The sequence below is a fragment of the Schistocerca americana genome, chromosome 8, assembly GCF_021461395.2.
Source record: "Schistocerca americana isolate TAMUIC-IGC-003095 chromosome 8, iqSchAmer2.1, whole genome shotgun sequence".
NCBI classification, from domain to species: domain Eukaryota; kingdom Metazoa; phylum Arthropoda; class Insecta; order Orthoptera; family Acrididae; genus Schistocerca; species Schistocerca americana.
The window spans coordinates 197,005,218-197,025,747 of NC_060126.1; the positions used below are offsets into that span (position 1 = coordinate 197,005,218).

At 39.6% G+C, this 20,530-nt stretch overlaps 1 protein-coding gene across 2 annotated transcripts in view; it reads right to left on the bottom strand.

Moving 5' to 3' along the window:
• Positions 1 to 2,541: 2,541 nt before the first annotated feature.
• LOC124545486 (E3 ubiquitin-protein ligase MARCHF8) overlaps positions 2,542 to 20,530 on the bottom strand; it is a 98,842-nt gene continuing 80,853 nt past the window's right edge. For both annotated transcript variants that reach the window (XM_047124428.1, XM_047124427.1), the window contains 3 exons: positions 13,175 to 13,355; positions 11,967 to 12,515; positions 2,542 to 5,040 (listed from right to left, as the gene is read on the bottom strand). In XM_047124428.1, the coding sequence (XP_046980384.1) occupies positions 4,822 to 5,040; positions 11,967 to 12,515; positions 13,175 to 13,355 (949 nt within the window). In that variant the 3' untranslated portion in view covers positions 2,542 to 4,821. The remainder of the gene's footprint in view (positions 5,041 to 11,966; positions 12,516 to 13,174; positions 13,356 to 20,530) is intronic.

Below are 20,530 nucleotides of genomic sequence, written 5' to 3' on the forward strand. Positions count from 1 at the left end.
ATATATGCATCATGACTACTTGAAAGATTAATGAAGTACAGCTGAATGCCTCTAAGGTTCCATCCACAAATATGAACCACATCAAAATTTGTGATCTGTCACGAGTTTCGTTACAGAACATACTATGTTGCTGAATGCAAGTTTTACTTCTTAGACACATACTACTGGGAAATGAAAAATGAACTCCTTGACACAAGAGACTAAGGCTTGCCACACTTGCACGGGACATTTCGAGAGGGCAGTTCATGTGACAGTCAAACATGGGCATTATCAGCAATGGAAAGTTGCGAGCTTTGCATCAGTTGTTCGCCTCCAAAGTCATTAGCAAGCAGTTTGCCATAGCACATGGAGCTCCATCTGTGTTTGCCACATTGTTATTATGCCACAACAACAGAGTGGATGTGAACCTTTTGTGCAACTGACAGGGGGCGTGTATAATGGATCTGCGTGAGGTTGGGTAGTCATACCACAGAACTGCATTACACGTGGGGCAAGAGATCTCCAAAGTGTGCTGATGTTGTAACCAATGGTTAGCAGAAGGTGCACATGCCCATCAGTCTGCATCCAGACTGTGGCAGTGCAAAGATGCCCAACAACATCTTATAAAGTGCCATATCGGGTCACACCGAGACATCACAACAAATTCGGGACACTGCTACTCTGGGGGGTATCAGCGAGGACCATTCGCAACCATGATGGTGCATGCCATTAGGGCATCTTCTACCCACACCCCAACATCGTGCAGCCCACCTCCAGTGGTGTCACTATAGGTGCTTATGGAAGGACAAATGGAGACTTGTGTTCAGCAGTGAAAGTCACTTCGGCTCTGGTGCCAAAGGTGCTAGTAGGCATGCGTGGTGTCTAACAGGTGAGTCTGGAACGATATGACAGAGGCACATAGGGCCAACACCTGGCATCACTGTGTTCTCTGGTAACCATAGAGGGAACACTGACTGAACAGTGTACGGTACATCCTAAGCACAATTCGACCCAGCTTGCTGCTGGTGGTGCACCAAAAATGTGATATGCTTTTCCAACAAGACAATGTATGTATCCTGTGCCACCCATATGTGCTCAGCAACGAGTACGTCAACTACACTAACCAGTACGAAGCACAGATCTGCCTCTCATTGAGCATGTTTGAGACTACACGAATCTTCATCTTGTGCAGTCAGCATGATCAGCAAGATATCTGGCCCAATTGAGACAGTAGGTGGAAAGTGCATTGCAGGCCATTCTGCAAGATTAAATTCATCACCTCTACAATTGTCTCCATTGGAAAATTGAAGCTTGAATTGCTGCAGGAGGAGGGTATACAGTGTACTATTGCTGACATTTCACACATCCCGTTGACTGTACTCAAATGTATGTGGCTCTGTCAGTGTGATAGTTAGTTGTATACGTCCTCGAGAGTGTGTCAATAAAATTTCCCTCAGCTCAGTCGACAAGCTCTTGGTGTCCTCCTTTCTTCTTCCAGCAGTGTAGTTGTGCCAGTGATCAAACTTCAGTGAATATTGCTTGTATGTAACAACCAAAGGATCCACATTCCTTCTGAAAGAGTGATGTAAAAAACTGGGAAACATTTCTTCAGGAAGTTATAAGACAGGAAGTTATAAGACAGGAAGTTTGATAAGCATACAGCATGTATGATGTGATCCCCATACCAAGAGTGTCACATTGAAGGAACACGGCACCAGGGAGGCAGCATTCGTTAAAAATTCACGAAAGATTAAGTGCTTTAAAATCAATATGACCTGTTTTACAGATTACTATTATGGAATACAACGAAAGCACATTTGCAAAATAGTCCCTAAAAGGATGCACTACTCACAAGGGATAACAACTTGTATACAATAAAAAAAGATCAGTTTAGAGGTTTCAAGACACAATGGGTGCTTGTTACTCAAGGCAGGCAGTAATTACAAGATATGAGTGCACAAGTTGCACATTCATAAAGTACTTGGAGTTTGAAAATAGTGGGACCAAATATTGTGGTATTTTCTATGAAAGAATAGTAAGCAAGAACATATGTATCTCCACTTCCTCGAAGTGGGCAATCACCAACTGACTTCAAAAACAGCAGCTTGAATCCACAGCAAAAATATTACATCTCCAGAGATCACTTTGCGATTTTCAACAATGAGGTGAGATTGAGAGGAGCCACATCTTTCACAGAAAGGGAAGAAAGGTTGGAATTTTTCCAAATGATATGCCACTTACAGTATCATGATTACATGAAAATGTGAGAATCATCTCATTATTCATCAAGCACTTACTGACTCCTTGGTCACCAGTGCCCATCTGCCATAGCCATTTTGTGTCACTGGTGTGCAAATGTTTGTTGATTAGTGAATATATGACAATATTACAGGAACGAGAGTTACTAGAAAACACATCAACACTAGCCACATAGGCAGCTGCAGAACGATGCAAGCACCGACAGACTAATGTTGCAGGACAAGAGAACGGGAGGCGGCTCAGAGGAGGAAATGAGGTTTCATCCAGCTAAATGGATACTGTGTATCATTAAAACATTATCTGTAGCTTTTTGATGTTATTTTCTTGTCAGTTTCAAAAACAGGAAATCTGGGCTGACCTAAGTTAAGGTTTTTAATTACTCTTTTCAATATAAAAACATTTAATCCAACAAACATGTTCTTGATGTTCCCTCATAAAAATCAAAGTCTTCAAAAGACAAAAAATGTTTTTAACAGCCCGCTGACATTCAGCAAAATTATGTTATATTACATCACAGACAATCAGATTAAGTACCACAAATTAATAATTTCAGTCTTTTTTCCACTTTTGTCCTGTATAAGTACTTGTTAATATTATTAGCTAGTATTTTTGAGTATGGAAGAAATCTAAAACATATTCTTCCAGCAGTACTCAAACAAAATAAAGTTTAAGCACATACAAAAACATGTTTTTAAAGATCCTCAGTTTAGCACACCTATCACTATTTTTCACATACATATACTTCAAAATCAGCGAGTAGTTTCATACCAGTAACAAGCAAATATGTTCCACAAAAAATTTCCTTACGAATGTGGAACTATCTTGACACTACACTTTTACCATCAGCACCTATTCAACTAGTACACTTTGCATATTTATGCAAAGAAGGTTTTACAAATAATATTACAAAGCAGTGGACTGGGAACATTGTATAATCTTGACTTTCATGTAATTATATTTCTGTATAGCTTCATACATTTAATGTTTACTGTTGTGCATATTATGTTATACTTTCTCCATCATTTCATCACTGTCCTATAATATTATTTTAAAAGGGGTTGTCGCATAATATGAATATAACAAAGTTATACTTAACATATACGTAAATAATGGATATGCCATCACGTCAGTAATTTCCATCCTTTCAAGATGGAGTAGATAAAAACATTGTTCACAATTGTCAATTCATCAGTTCTAATTACAATGGTTGGTAATTGTTTGAGGCTTCCTTGACATTTTATCACTTCTTGTGTACACCTTCATTGAATGTGTCCGACATAATTAAAAACAAAAATTAGCTTCACTTTTTCATCTGCCACAAATTCAGTGATTGCTAATTCTAAAAATAAATTTAGGAAACTTTATTCTGTGTCGTAATCCGTCCAAGTTTTTAAAATATACTTAATGTTACTAGTGCCACTGCTACCTGAGCTTGCACTAATAATCTGCAGTTACAATGACACTAGAAGATCCTCCATTTGTCTTGCAATAAATTTTTCCCAATATCTTTAATGCAAGTCCTACTCTTCAGATACATTGTAATTCTCTGAAAGGCAAATCACTTCTGTCTAAGTGTTATTTACATTACTTTATAGTTCCTCACTAAGATCCAGAATATCTGCAGAACCTCTGGTGCCCACTGTATGCTATCTAGTAACACTCAAGTTGCTTTAAAAATTACAAGTGCTAATCCTTCATTTTCTATTAGCAAGATGTGGAACGATTCAAATGTAGGGTTACTACCTGATTTTCTAATCAGCTCTTAATGAACATAATCTGAAACTTGCTTCAGGACAGCACGAAAGATATTAATCAATCTTTATTTCATCACAACAATGCCATGGCTTCGAGGAGACAATTTCTGCGATTGTGAAATGTTTACTCACTACTGGTTACAATAAATGATGACTTTGACAGGACTTTCAGAGTTTACATTCAGAATATTTTTCTTAACTATTTAATAACTTAAGACATGATTGTGTTATCAGCAGTGGGATTGCTATGACTGATTGAAGATAATCTGAGCTGGAAATATTTTCAGATAATTTTATTTTTGTTGTTGGAACATTTTCATTTGTGCCTGACAAGTAATAAATATGTCAGTAAAATGTCAGATTTAGGCCTCATTGTAGTCGCGTGTGCTTCCCAGCCACAAGTCTTTTACTCTTGCGATTTCTAATATATGACAACTTATTATTAGCACCTCATTTTGCATACAAGTTTAACCTACATTTCCCACCTTCTCACTCTGCTTACATATAACTCAATGTTATAATTTCTACAACAGATACAAATTTCAGAAAATTTAAAGAGGAGTACTGTGGACTACAAACAATTAACAACAGACAATAATTATATATAATACGACTCAGGCACGATTTAAAAAGGCAAATCAGTTACACCAATGTCTCCTGCTTATACACTGGCCTGGAGGACTTCGTAATTTTTTTTTTTTTTGACACATTGTTGTGATGCACACAAAAGAAATTCAGAGGACACTTCCACAGTTTCTTTAAAAGAATTAACTCACATAAGTGACTTGTTACTGGATATGAAATTTTGTTAGACTAGCACTGGCAGTCTTCACTGGCATCCACTGGCACCACTGCCATCGTCATGAAGGAGTGGAGACTGTGAGCCAAGTGATCGACCCTGTGGACCGGTAGCTGTCCTTCCCCGCGCTGCTCGCTCTGGAGACACCGGCATCTTCAGAAGTTGTGTCGATGGTGAAGGGAATGATTCCTCACTGCTGCTGGCACTAAGGGATGCTACAGCTGGTGTTGCTGTAGATCGTCCAGGATCCTAAGGGAAAGAAAAAAAAGATAGAAATGAAATGATTGTTTGGCATTATTGGCCAGGACACTCCATCTGGAGTAGCTCAGCCGCCTAGTGCAAATCGTTTTAGTTGACACCACGTCAGCGACTTGTGTGTCGATGACGACGAAATGATGATGAGGACAACACAATATCCAGTCTCTCAGTGGAGAAAATTTCCGACCCAGCCTGGAATCGAACCTGGGTCTCCTGCATGGCTGTCAGCCACTCTGACCACTCAGTTACAGAGACAGGTCTTTGTCACCACACCCTTTCTCCTGTGAATTATTTGTGCATTACCACACTTACACCATACATAGAAGTACAGAACTCAGTATTCTAATATGACACTTCCATTTTTCATTGTATTGCTCATCCCTTCTCAAAAAGTATGTGCCACAAAAGTGTGCTCTTCTCTAATAACATAAATGCAAACTACTGGCTAAAAGAGAGGATTTAACATCCTGTCAACGACAATGTAATTAGAGAAAGAGCAAAAGATAGGATTGGTGAAGGTGTGAAAGGAAACTGGCGATGCCTTTAAAAAAAATTACCAACTGAGAGAAGCAGTCAACTGTACTGGTAATGAGGAACCATTCACCAACAACTCTATCAGTCTGAAAAGTAGTGTTGGTGAACATTTTTGGTACTACAATTGTTGACAAATTGTTGGGCCGACAAATTGTTGGGACTCCTGGTTCCTACCTGTGAGAGGCAGGCAAGTTTAGACATGTTCAGTATCACCTACCGCTGCAATGCAGGTAACACGCGAGGAACAACATGCAGCTTTGAAATTCAGCTTTTGTCTCAACAAATCTTCAGCTGAGGCCTATATAATGTTACTGGAGGCCTCTACGTGGTGTCGGAGTGTGGGGGGTTGTTCCCATTGCTACGAGGTATGTGCTCACTGACCCTGGACACGAAAGTTGAGTTTGGATTTTAATTTATCTGTTAAGTCAAGATTGTTCACATTGTGCTGTCTGGTTCTTGTTGTTGGCTGTTGGGACATTCCCGCGAGCAACAACATGTGTGTTCGAGTTGGCGAAGGTTTAGCCTCCATCCGGTGGAGTCTAACTGCATTTGGATATTTGCAATTGAACTGTACCAGCAGCATTTTCTGCCTTGTGGCCATTAACGTTCCGGTTACCTGCATCTGGCCGTTGACGTAAATTCAGGCAGTGTCCTTTCTTCACCACGTTGTCGCTGTCCAGCACGGTGTGTAGTTTGACAGCTTAATGTATGCCTGGTTTTGGGCGTCCATGCCTTTCACGTTTTGCATTGAACTCCCGGTTGTGTGCTGGTCGAGTGGATTGCAAGTTACCTTGTTAGTGGGTCCGTTGACTATCTGTTGGTTGGGGTGTCGTCGGATCGAGAATGGTTGGGCTGACTGCCTGTCTCACCTAAGTGATTGTTAGTATTTCAAGTGGTGGCCGACCCCTGAAACTTCTGAGCATCGTTACCTGCACTGCCTTTTCTTATTTTCTGTTGTGTGTATTTGTATGGCTCATAGCTGATGGTTTTGAATTAAAGTTGAATTGTTTTTAGTGGTGTTTTAAGTCATGGGCCTTCAGCCATTTTAAAATTAAAGTTCCTTGCTTGTCAAGTATTAGATTGTTTGGGTCCTTTGTCCTAATTGAAGATAAGGTCTTTGGCCTTGTGTTTTTTTTAATTTAATTTTTACCTTGAGTCTTAAATCATGGGCCTTCAACCGTCTTTAAATTTAAGTTGTTGCTTTTTAAGTGTTAGATTTTGGGCCTTCAGCCAAATTGTAGAACTTACTTAACGTGAGGCCTTCTGCCCTCTAAATATTTTCTTTAGGCATGTCTGAATTTTGAGTTAATGCCTTTTAGCTGTTTTTTCTCTCTTTTTTTTAATTAAATTAAAGTGGTTGTGCCCAAGTTCAAGAATTTGTACTGTAATGTTTGGTCAAATAAATAAAGTTATATGTGTTCGAGTGTAACTGACAGCCACTCATTTTGGCCCCTTTCCACAATTCCAACTACCTGTCCTGTTCTGCGGATTTAGCAGGGTGTTTCACTGGAGCAGAGTTGCACTGTGGAAGCGTGCTGGGCCCATAACCCAGAGGTCCATGGAGCGAAGAGAAAGTCTTATTTAGCACTATTGAATTTCTACTTATAGAAGAACCAATTTACAGAAACATTTGTGTATGTATAATAAGAACGAGTAATATTGAAGCCTACTGCTATTTTACAACACAAAATTTGTCCCAGTCCTCTTTGTCAACTACTTCAATTTTCAAAGAGTCAATAGAAACTAATTTTCTGCAATTTCCAGAGTCAATTCCAGATTCACAAAAGATTAAAAATTCTACTACAAATAACAATGGACCATGTTCTTTACAGCTAATATTTCATCACAATAATCTGAAAGGAAATTCTCATCTCTATAGTAGAAGTACTGATCAACTATGAAAGAGTTTAGAAATGCCGGTAGCCATCAACAAAAACCTCAGCTGTGAAACTGACTCCGTATATTAAAGCTTCAAGTGGCGGCATAAGATTTCCTAATGCTGGAAAAAAACAATGAGGTGTTATTTCGTATTTCATTGCCTCCATCTGGATAACATTATCAAGAGCTGACTGATATCTACTGAACTCGCAGTGGAAGCAGCTGATGCATCTCCAAGTTTTGAAAATCTGTACCATAAAATGGGCCAAAATGCATTCCACCGAGTCCTCTCTACACAATTCATCAAAGTAACACTTCCATGACTACTTGGAGAGATGTAGAATTCTTCCTCAGTTTAAGAAGAGAGATCATTACAACATGAGTTGAGGTAGTTTTCCTAAAACAAATTTTACTACAAAGGTCAAAAAGGGTTTTCCTGTGAGGTGGAGTATACAAGTAACTGAAGATCTAATGTTTATACGTTGCAACACGATACACTAAATAGTGAATAGTGCTGTAACTGTATAGACAGGCATTGTTAAGCATTCTAATCCCATATGGAGAAGGGACATTGCACAAATTCTGGCTGGTGTTTTTGAATTTCATTCCCTCTCTGTTCACTCCAATTTCTATTTATGATACCAGAAAATGTGTCATGTGCACCACTAAGTATCTTTGATGAAAATAATATGTCATTTTCTGAGCCAGTTTAGGGGTAGTGTTCAACTGTACTTTGCATTCCAGTGTAAAAGGAAACATAATAAATCTGCCTTTTATCAAAATCTCCCTTTCATAAAATTTAAACAATAGGGATGAAATGCCGAGCTGAAGATAGGGACAATGAAAAGACTGTTTCACATTATAGATTTCGGCTAAAGCCAGCTGCCGGTGGTAATGGTTGTGTGCTTGTTTGTGTGTGTGTGTGCGTTTTTTCGTTTCTCAAGAAGACTTGGCCGAAAGCTATAATGTTTAACAGTCTTTTTATTGGTCCGTCTGCAATGGAACAACTCATCTTTACAATGAGTAGCAATATATCCTTTTCCTAATGTTGCTTATATTCCAAGCTGAAATTTTCAGTGTTTGATTTTCTCAAAAATTTTACTGATCATCTCCCCTACTGTGTCCGCAGCTTCTGGTCTCGCGGTAGCGTTCTCACTTCCTGAGCACGGGGTCCCGGGTTTGATTCCCGGTGGGGTCAGGGATTTTCACCTGCCTCGAGATGAGTGGGTGTTGTTGTGCCGTCTTCATCATCATCATCATTCATCCCCATTACGGTCAGAGGAAGGCAATGGCAAACCACCTCTGTTAGGACCTTGCCTAGTACAGTGGTGCGGGTCTTCCGGATCGTCCCCTACGATCTGTCAAGGAGTACAGGACTTCATCATCGTCATCCCCTACTGCAGCTGTTGAAGTCAAACACTAACAGTTTTCTTCATACCGAAGGCATATGTGTAGCAAATGCAGGAGTTTTAATTCTATAAATTGCTTCCTCACATTTCCATACACTGTTTTGAGATCCTCAACTTGGAAAAAGTTTCCCCTCAACAAATGCAATAATCATTAGTCTAAAATGGGTGGTTGCCAAAGTAAATGACAAATATAGGAGACAAACTGCACGCAATAACTTTTGAAAAATTTTCTGTTCTCTTAATTAGTTCTGGGTTAGTATGCACCTATCATTTCGATTAATAGGTCCCATGAAGTTGTTCTAAGTATTAAAGAAAACATAATGTGTTGACTCAGACAGAGTTCCACATATGTGAGTGAGCCTTATCAGGGCGTATGTGCGAAAAGAAAAAAAAATATTCCCGGATTTCCCAGTTAAAAATACACTATTTCCCAGGTGAAAATACACTTTTTCCATGGTACGTGACTGTATATTTTCTCTCTGAACCATAAAACTTAACAGTTAAGGTCTTATACACTGGCGTAAAGTTTCCCAGCTCTTTAGAAAATGAACCCCAGGAAAAAAAAAAAAAAAAAAACACGTTGTGGAAAGATCTTTGATGTACAGCAACAGATACGCTGCATATTTTTGTATTACGAAAGTGTGTATTCGAATTACACCAAACACAGTATTTTAGTTTCTGAAGCATTCAAATCGAGATGGTGATGCACTACATGAAAGGCTAAGCTTTCACAAATGATATTGGTCTCTTTTGCATGTGTTCCACTCTAAGATACATCAGATAAATGTGACAGTAAAATTTCAAACAATGACATGAATGTCTGGTCTTTTAGGCCCGAAATTCTTCTAAGTGGCTGGCCCTCAAAATGTTAAACTTTAAATAAGAATCAAATGCTCTGTGATTTAAGAAATTCAAAGCATGCTCGCATACATAATAAAATTCATCTTGCATAAAATTAAATTTACTTTGAAAGTAATGTTTTTCAAACCACCACTGACAATACTTTCCCACAACCTGTTAAAATTTGTTTCAGTAGATGTCAGAGAGCTCCAGAAAACAAGCGTTACTGTGCGTGCGCAGGAAGCCCATATGTTCGAATGCATGTAGCATTAAAAGACCTTACATTACATCACAAACAAAACAGGACATCAGAGGATACTGCAAGATCATCAGAATTTCATAAATCTACTAAAATGCATAATTCAGCTTAAGTGCATATTCGTACATCAAGATTAAAAAAGAAGTAGCCTCAACCTGATACTAAGCTTTTCAGTGTGGCTTTTGGGATGCAAATTTTCTAGGTGTACCAGCACTGTATTATCCCATGTTTGGTTCTTTTTTATGGCACAGTGCCATACATGCCAAAGATAAAGAGGTGCACTTCAAATTCAGAAAACTGTTGACACTAGCTAACAGTGTTTCACATAAACTGATGCCTCTGTGGAAAAGATTAATGAAAGCCAATTTTCTTTAGCACAGGCTGTACAACAAATAATTGAGATGACCATATAGATCCTTCCCACCAACACCATCTTTTTTGAATTGCACAGGAATTGCACAGGTGGGAACTTTCCCTGCAATACATCCTACGTTCCTGTAACCCTCCTGGCCTCAACCTTCGTTAGTCACTGTCCTCACCCATCCAGCCCCTTCCCTGTTCCCAATCCAGCACTACACAGCCTTAATTCCACCATCACACACAGTCTTTTTATTTCTCTCCTTTTCTGCTACTTCCACCCCCCTCCCCACCTCTCTCCTGCCATCCGTCTAACATGCAGCACTTCACTGTTCACCACTATCCCTCCCCCTCCCCACTCCAGCCCCCTCCTCACCCCCACCCAGTCACCACTCTAATCATGCACTGGCACTACTGCTCGAAGTGTGGTTGCCCGAGACTGCAGTCACGTGCGTGTGTTGCATTTGTGTAAGAGTGTGTGCCTGTTGTCTATTGCTGACGAAGGCCAACAGCCAAAAGCTTTAATTGTGAGAGTCTCTTTGTCATACCTATCTGCAACTCAGCATCTCCGCTATATGGTGAGTAGCAACTTTCGCTTTCATAATATAATTACGTGAATGTATTTTAATTCACTTGATAGCTCCGAGCCACAGAAATCTGTTTTGTTTTCATTTGGTGTGAGAGCTGTACATGAAGAGGAAACAGTAAAATCACTAAATGTAAATAAGAGTCACGTGGAGACTACCCACTCCCTACGATAACTGAGACTGCTCTATGCATGTGCAAATCTGGCAGCTTGTGCATGCCAGAAAATTTTTTTGCGAGTAGCATCTGGCTGCTTGTCGTTCCTGCAGATACAGCTAATAGCCGCACTTCAGGTAGACAGAAGCGGGGGAAGGTACACTGCTCATAAGGGTCTCAACTGTGTATGTGCATGAGCCTGCTGGCAATTCAAATGAACATAATGTTAACTGTTGTGATGTCACAATCATAGGAAGCAGTTGTATTGTGTTGTCTTCGTCCTAAAGCCTTTGACACATTTTGCTGTTGGCAGACACTTGTGTGTGCGCACTGTGTTTTGTTGTTGTAAATAGTGTATTTTCTTTACAACCTAAGGTTTTTTTTCCCCCCAATCATTTATGTTTTATTACTGCAGTATTATTCTGCAGTAGTGAGCTAGTTTGGTTTTTCCCCATCGTTTATGTTTTACTGCTGCAGTATTATTCTGTAGTAGCGAGCTAAAGTAAAATTTGTTAGAGCATCAATTCTTACCAGTCAAAACTATAAAAATCTAACAGAGAACTAAAACAATGAAAAATTCTCGGAATTCTAAAAATTTACCCAGTTTATCCTGTTTTTCTCCTGGACGAAAAAATTCCCAGGTTTTTCCCAGATTTCCATGTTGTCCCAGTGCATATACACTTTGCTAATACACTAGAGCATGGCAGCACACCTGGTATCGCCCACTAAGAAAAGGGTTTGTCTCTACAGCTATCCACCTCATCTTTGCACAGCTAACCCTCTGGTTGGCTCTTCACAACAGGAATAAAAATTTAAAGTACTTCAGAAAATATTTGCAATTGTATAATAGAGTTTAGCTGCAACACAAAATTTTACAGTCAAAATCATAATTGTCATACCTCTGAAGCATCTTCCACCTGAAGCAGACGGCTAATTTCACAAAGGGAGACAGCCTCCTCTGGAGCACCTAATGCTTCTGCAGGTGATGTAACATGGCAACTGCTGCTGGGACTGCTGAGCTCAGTCCTTTCAGCTCCAACCTGGTTTGTTGACACAGCATCTTCCATTAAGACGTGAGATGCCTCCGAAAGGAAGAGAGACTCCTCACGGGCCAAGGGTGGTGCAGTATACTGCACAGGTCCAGAAGGCATTTTCTCCGGTGCATTCTGTACAAATATAACTCTATTGAAGGCACGCCAACGACGACAGAGGTGTGCGTATGCCTTACACTGGATGTACATGAAAACGAGGCCACCTGTAAAACCAATAGCCACAACAACCAGCTTTGTCCAAAAAGGCCATTCCAGGGATCCTCGCCCCACCTCTTCGGCTGTACGGTCAATCAGCACATATAGTGACCATACGACACATGTCAATGCTACAGCATGGAATGTGACAGAGCACAATAATTTTCTCCTTTCCACTCCTGACATTTCCAGCATTTCCCACTGAAAGTAGGAAGAAACATACTAAATTAGACACACAGCCATATTGATGTACATTTGGTGTACAAAAGTAATATATTGTTCGACTGTCACTTTGTCCAACGTCTACAAACATGAAGTTATGCCACAGGCTACTTTAAAATCAGCTGAATCAGATTGCAAAATATTCAAGATTATACAAAGAAATAAAAACTTCTACAAGGGGTAGTAACACCATCCCAAATATGTAAGACAATAAGCCAGTAAATCAATTATTTTCTTTACGCACTGGGTTTCACAACTGCCAAGAAGTTGGTGAGAATTAAAACCATGGTTCTACTGGCGATTTTTGTCAATCTTAATGTTACAGAATATCAATAAATCTTCAGTTTTGACTAATACTGTCATCAGATCTGAAATCATGATTGGTAGTATTATTTACTGTTTATTGATTAAATTTTTTCTCAAGAACACATGAAGTACCACATAGAGCAACAATTTTCTACATTGAAAATCACTTTCAGGTTTTGAAAAGACTATAGTAACAGTAATGTACACAAAACTAAAGTATCAAATACTTTGCCTATACAATAACAAGAACTTCCTTTTGAAAAATCCATTAATACATTGGGCATCAGTTATTACTCAAAACAATATTACACAGTTTGCTCATCTTTTGTTACCTCACTGAAAGGCTTGATCTTGCTCTGCATGATAAACTGAAACTTGCAAAGTTCACAGCTACGGATGTCTGATGATTTGATCCATTGCTGGAGGCAAGCTTGGTGAACATATCGCAATGACCCAGCACAGTAGCAGGGAGCAATGAGTGGAACTTCGCTGTCTCCTTCACAGTGGCAAATTCTGAAGAGCAATAACATTACAAACGTTACCTTATGTATTACCTAGACTATATACTGTCCTATCATCACAGTGAGTCATCAAGCAATATATGTGTGTCTAAAATTAGTGATTCAAAATGAAAGGCAAATGTACAAACTACCAGCTATTATGTACGAGGTCTGTTCAAAAAATTCTGGAACATTCATAGTTTCACACCAGTGGTGTGCTCGAGCGAAATGCGGTTGGCACGCCTGTGTGTAAGTATAAGTGCCGGAAGTTTCAGTGTTGTATGACTTAGTTACTGTTCAGTGCTGTATTGAGTAGAACGTTGTGTCACACAGTTTGCAAAATTTCGAGATGGCACAGTTAGAGGAGCAATGGGACTGTATTCAATTTTGCATGAAAGTCAAGAAAACCTTTACAGAGACACACCAAATGATGCAGGAAGCCTACGGTGATGAGTGCGTAAGCCATACTCAGTGTTACAAATGGTTTACACTATTTAAAAATGGCCAGACGGAAGTTACAGATGACCCTAATTCAGGACGCCTTTTGACATATACTGACAATGCTCATGTCAGGAATGTCCGAAACTGTGCATGCCAATTAAAGACTGACTGTCCAAGAGATTGCAGAAGAATGTAATACTTCAGTTGGATCATGTCATGAAATCCTGAGAAAGCATCCTGCAATGCATCGTGCTGCCGCCATGTTCGTCCCATGGCTCACGAGTCAAGACCTGACGACTTTCGTCACACAAACAGTGAAGAGCTTTTGGATCATGCAAATGAGAACAAGGTGTTCCTTAAGAGAATCATGACTGGTAATGAGACATGGGTCTATGGTTATGATGTTGAGATCAAGAATCAATCTTGACAATGGATGGAGAAAGGTTCTCCAAGACCAAAAATAGCTTGTCAGGTCAGGTCAAATGTCAAAGCCATGCTGATAGTTTTCTTTGACTTTGAAGGACTAGTTCATCATGAATTTCTGCCACAGAGACAGTCTGTTAATTGACGATATTATTGGGACATGTTGCGACACCTGCGAGAAAATGTGAGAAGGAAGTGGCCTGAAATATGGTGAGACAGTTCAGGCCTCTTGCTCCACAATAACGCACCTGCACATTCACCCCTAATGAAATCACTGCGCTGCCTCATCCTCTGTACTCTCCAGACCTGGCCCCTGCAGACATTTTTTTTAATTTCCAAAGTTGAAAACCTCACTGAAAGGATAAAGATTTACAACAACATACCGAGATAAAAGAAAATTTGCATCGGCACTTCACGTAATCCAGCAAGAGGTGTACCAAGACTACTCCTGGAACTGGAAACAACTTTGGGAATTGTGTATCAATCATGAAGGACTGTATTTCGAAGGAGACCATGCCTAATAAGTAAAAGGTAACACACAAAAATTATGCACACGAAGTTTCAGAATTTTTTGAACAGATCTTGTGTATGAGAATAGGCTATGCAAATTATTGTGAGCAAGGAGATGGAAGACAATGCAAGGAGGAATTGATAAAGAGAATAGATGGATAACAAGAAAAGAAGATGGAATAAACACAACACAATGGGAAACATAGCACTGGGTTACAGGGCAAGAGGGAGGATACTAGGCAAAATTAGTCTATGGAAGATTCGAGATATAATTAAATTTTCTTGTAGATATCATTATAGTCTATCCTAAATTTCACATTGGTTTAATAAAAATAATAATTATTATTATTGACAACAGAGGAGTCTATACTCATCATCCTCTCAACAGGGACATTTGGAGCAAGACTAAACAACAATAAAAAAGCCAAATCTTAAGTTTTACATTCCTTCATCAAGACAAAGAACAAACAAATTTTTTCTTTGTAAAGGGAAGGAAAAATTACATAAATTGCTGGATAATCAAGCTCATGCGGCCAAGGGAGAGACTATGAAACAACACTAGACCAACAGCACACATTCTAGTTCCAAAGTACTTTTAGCTTTTGAATTATTAGCTACCTGTCACTCATTACTGATACTTAAAATCAGAGGTAATAAATTTCACTGATGAACACTGAGAAAGCCTCACTATTGCACACTTTTCCTACATTCAATCCAAACCAACAAATTTTGCTACACACTCAAATTACAATGTGTATGCAGCACATCATACTGACCAGGTCAAAACATTGCATAGGAATGTCTATACAACAGCAATCTGATGATAGTTGGGAGCATGAGGGGGTCTCACTGTCATCAGTATCATTCAGCTTGGTCATTGATATCAACATATGAAACATGAAGCAGAACATACCTTGGGCTTTACAATGATAATGTCACAATTGCTGCTTCCAAAAAACAGGATTGCAAAAAATCCTGGCACGTTATGAGTATCTCAGTAATTTATGACTCCAGTTAAATATTGCTAAAATTAGACATTTGGAAACAATTTCTCATCATGGAACACACCAAACCAAAAGTCAAAATCTAAAACTCAAAACTTTAAACCCCATCAATAAAGTGATGGCAGCATCATCAGTGATGTAAGAGCTAAAATCATAGCTGCTTGGGTGTGATGGCAGGAACACTTGAGTACTATCTGGTGTACAAATGCCCATATACCTGCTGGCCAAGTTATACAAAACAGTCATTCACAGTGAAGCAATATATATCACCATGTACTGCATACTTACAACAGCCACTGAAAGATATCTCCAAGCTGTACAAATGCAGGTATTCCATTGTATAATGGGCAATTCCATATTTTACACTATTATATTGTGTTGTCGGATCACAGACTCACTGAATTTGTTAGATGACTTCATTTTCGCTACTTACTGCTACAATACACACTATTGCAATTACAATCTTAAGTCAAGGCTCTCACAATTAAAGCTTTCAGCCATTAACGCCTTCATCAACAATAGGCAATAGTCTCAGGCAACTTGCCTGTTGGATAAGCAGAGGGTATATACTGACAACTCACAATATCCTGTTGCAGTGCATGCTCTACAACATGACATTCGTAACCTTGGCACCTGTTTCAGGACACGCACCGTCTGGGTTCTTCCCCCAGACACCAGTTTCTCATATCTCTGCAGGTTGGAACTAGCGCTACAACATGTCCTTGGTTCTCGCCACCCACCTGGCCTTAATTTATGTCAATTTATTGCGTGTCAGCTTTTCTTTACTGTAACTACTCTTTGCTTCACTCCATTTTAATTTTTTGCATCTTTCATTGTCTTTCCCATCTACTTTTCACCACCCCTTCCCACCTCTGTTACATATAATGCACTTAGCTTCTCACTTTTATTAACTCGTGCACAATGTTTTAGTAGCAATTTCTGCCTTGCAAATTACCCTGTCTTCCACCTTTAAGCCCTCAGGTTTTCAAATCTCGTCCAATGCAGTCCCCAACAATCAGTATCTCCTTCTCATCCCGTACGGTGAGTCTCCCCTGACCCGCAGTTCTGGGTGATTTTCCCAAAATCTACTCCTTTTCCTAGACCTCTATAGTTCTTTTCCTTCACCCTTCTTCCTTCTTCATTCTCCTTCAACCCTTCTGCCTGAAGAAGGAGCCACTGGTTCCGCAAGCTTGCTAATCGCAACAGTCCTTTGTGTGTGTGTTCTGCTGCCGCTTGGTGAGTAGATTTTTTATCTATCCAATTAAATAATTTCCATAATTAGTCTACTGAACTTTTCTTGTTTCTTCATAGGAGCACGAGTCCATTGTATCATCACTTACAAAATAGTATATTTACGTCACCAAATTCTCTTTCCTTGTCAAATTTCCCAGCAATCATTTAACAGTAAATAGTTCTGCTCAATTATTTCTCATGCTTATCATTTCTCCTTGTTTATCACACAGCTCCCTATCTAACTCTTACTCAACTAACCATTAGTTGCTGCCAGTAGCCCAATCCATTGGTAATTGATGCACTGGGAGTTCATGAGGGTGAATGGGTCTGTGCCCAAGATACATCCAGTTTACACAAAGCAAAACCAGAGTAACAACAGTACCAGAAACTGTGATACTCATGATCATGATGTTTTGTACTGCTTATCACAATCCTGCTGTACATGCTGGAATATTTGCTCAATAATAAAATGACCCTTCTGTGAAGCTGTAAGATCCCGCAATGAGTGGAGGTGGTCTTGTTTTACGATGCCATTTAAATATACCAGGTTCTGGGTTGGCAACACGTCTAATGGTTTTTCTCACTAATACAATGAAAGTTGTGTCAGGTTTATTACCGTTAGTCAAGTGATGGCACTGGGAGAAGGGATGCCATTCCCACCACTTTTCACAGGTAGCACCAGTAATGAATATTGTGCTAGTTTGTGAGTCTGACCTCATCATTCTCTTGAGATGCCCTTGTAACAGTTCACTATCACTACCTGTGGAGCAAATATGGAGTAAACTCAATGCCTTCCCACTCTCTTAAAGTACGGGTTTAGTGTCTGAACATCCCTCCAGCATCGCTTTACCCAGGAATAACTGCATTTCACACACTCATGTGCCACTCTGAACCATCCTGGTTGGGCATATTGCAATCCTCTTTCTTTGAAGCAAATGGAGCTCATCCACCGACATCAACACATAGTTACTCCTCTCCTTGGACATCTGCAACACCTGAGTTTTCTCCCATACAAATATTCTATTTTACCGGGTAGGGATGGACCACAAAACACTGGTAACACACATCCACACTTGCCGCTGGGAACCAAACAAATACATAAAGCCTAGCTCTATTGGTATTGATCTTGACCATTATCACATTATAAAACAATGACAAACTCTGTTCCATTGGTACTGTAGTGCATCCACTACTTCTCCCTCAAAGAGCTGCAATATCATTAGAATTATCATACCAACTCTGGACAGTCTTCCAGAATGGACAGTCTTGTTGCTAACACTACCTAGAGGAAAGGAATTTGCATTCTCACTCCCCCTCTTGTGAGACTTTTATTTACATACCATCCTCCTATTCATTTACAAACTGTCTGTCTATCACAGAATTTAGTAACAACACTACATGTACTCCTAAATTACAACCCCACTATACTAACACAATGATACAATTATCACATGGTTTACCTCAAACCATTTATATATATCCCACAGAGTTTGGTTTGCACTGATGTAATCTGAGTGTGTAAGGCAATCTGTGTGCATTCTGCTCATCAGTTCTCACTTCTCTCCTCCTCTTCTTACTTTTAACTTTCCCAGGGTAATGACACTGCCACATGAAGCAAAGTGCCCAGAGTACCCTTAAAAGGTTTAATGTGCCCTACATGAACAATGGAAGTTCTCATCAGTAACTGTAGCTTCACATTCATGACTAATGTAATTTCTGTTGGTGTTTAGGAACTTGCCAGAATAACCTACTGACCCATTTTACACTCAGATAGCTTAACAACAAGGTGTTTCTGCAGCTAAAGTGCTTATATATTTGGTTTCCTTCTTGTTTCCACAAATTCTGAAACATATGCACAAACTTCTTCAATGACTCTCCATTTTTCCCATATTTATGCTTAATTCTTCGACAGGCAATAGCATTTTTCTAACGTATGATAAGGAGAGTCGAAGACTGTCACACACATGCAGCTACAAGGTAAGGCACGTAAATATCCCAGTTGTTGTGGTGTCTGTTCACATAGTGACAATATTTTACCACATTCTGTTCTTCCATTTGAGGGTGGAAGGGACTAGTTCACAATTTCTGGACTCACAATATATGGCACATCCGTTTAAGCAGCTTGGACATGGATTTGATACACTGATATGTAATTATTGAGTCGGGAACGCCAAAGTTCAATAGCTACTGTATGAGCCCCTACACTTGTTTGTTCATTCAGGATTGCAAAAACTGCTATGTGATGTGAGAAATGTTCTGTGCTGGTTATCACGTATTGGTTACCCAGTGGAGCAGGCTGAATGGACTGAACACAACCATTCCTACCATTACAAATGATATAGATGCCTTCAGTAACCTTTGAAGCAGTATTGGTTGATGACAGAGATTGGTATTTTGTGCACATGGTATGCAACTACTCACATACTGATCGACAGCCTGTCTTCTTGTTCTCCACCAGAACTGTTCAGTTACTTGACAATCACTTGTCTGTCCTCTGTTACCTGCTAATATATGATTGTGTGCTTCCTTCAACACTTTGTCCCTTAGACCTGTGAGTAGCACAATCTATGATTCAAACTTTGTCAATCTGCACAACAGCCCATTGTGCATAGCAAAAAGCAGCTGTGTCCTCAGTAACTGTCAATTCACATCAGCAGTCTGGACATCTTTCCGCTCTGAGAGACTTCTACTGTGTGTGTGTGTGTGTGTGTGTGTGTGTGTGTGTGTGTGTGTGTGTGTGTGATCACCACCTTTCAGCTTAAGCCATCAGCACTGCTATGTTTCCTACTGGGTTTGTGTCCTATCTCATAATTGAATTCACTTGACTTCTTTGTCCAACGAGTTAATCTGCTTGAATGATCCTTCAACTTTCATAGCCATTTTAATGCTGAATTTCCTACCATAATGTTGGATTTCCTACCATACAGTTAACAGCAAAAATAGGCAATAACAGAATGAATTTCATTCTGTAGAGGAGTGTGCATTGATATGAAACTTCCTGGCAAATTAAGATTGTATGCTAGACTGGAACTCCAATCAGGTAGGATGGTAGAAGATGAGGTAGTTGCAGAAGCAAAGCGGTGAGGACAGGTCACGAGTTGTGCTCAGGTAATTCTGTTGGTAGAGCACCTGCCCGTGAAAGGCACAGGTTCCAGGTTTGCGTCCTGGCCCAGCACACAGTTTTTGTTTGTCAGAAAGTTTTAGGTAATACCACATACGCTGCTAAAAGTCTCCTTCTCTGTGACTGAGTACTTCTGGCACGCTTTATTCAACGTTTGTTACATGTGCTCCTAGGTGTTCATGCTATTCACATCCTGCTGCCTGGTTGCTCACATCATAGGACAGAACAAACTCTCTCTAATAATCTGGAAATATTAATGCTGGGATAGTCATTAGTGCATCTTTCAGTTTCTCAAATGCAGTTTGGGAGTTTGTTATCCACTGGAATTTTACAATCCCCCCTTTTTTATTTTAGTAAATGCATTAATGGTCCAGGGATATCAGCAAACCCTCTGACAAATTTTCAATAATAATTACATATCACTGAAAATCACTGGAGTTGTTTTGTAGTTTGCAA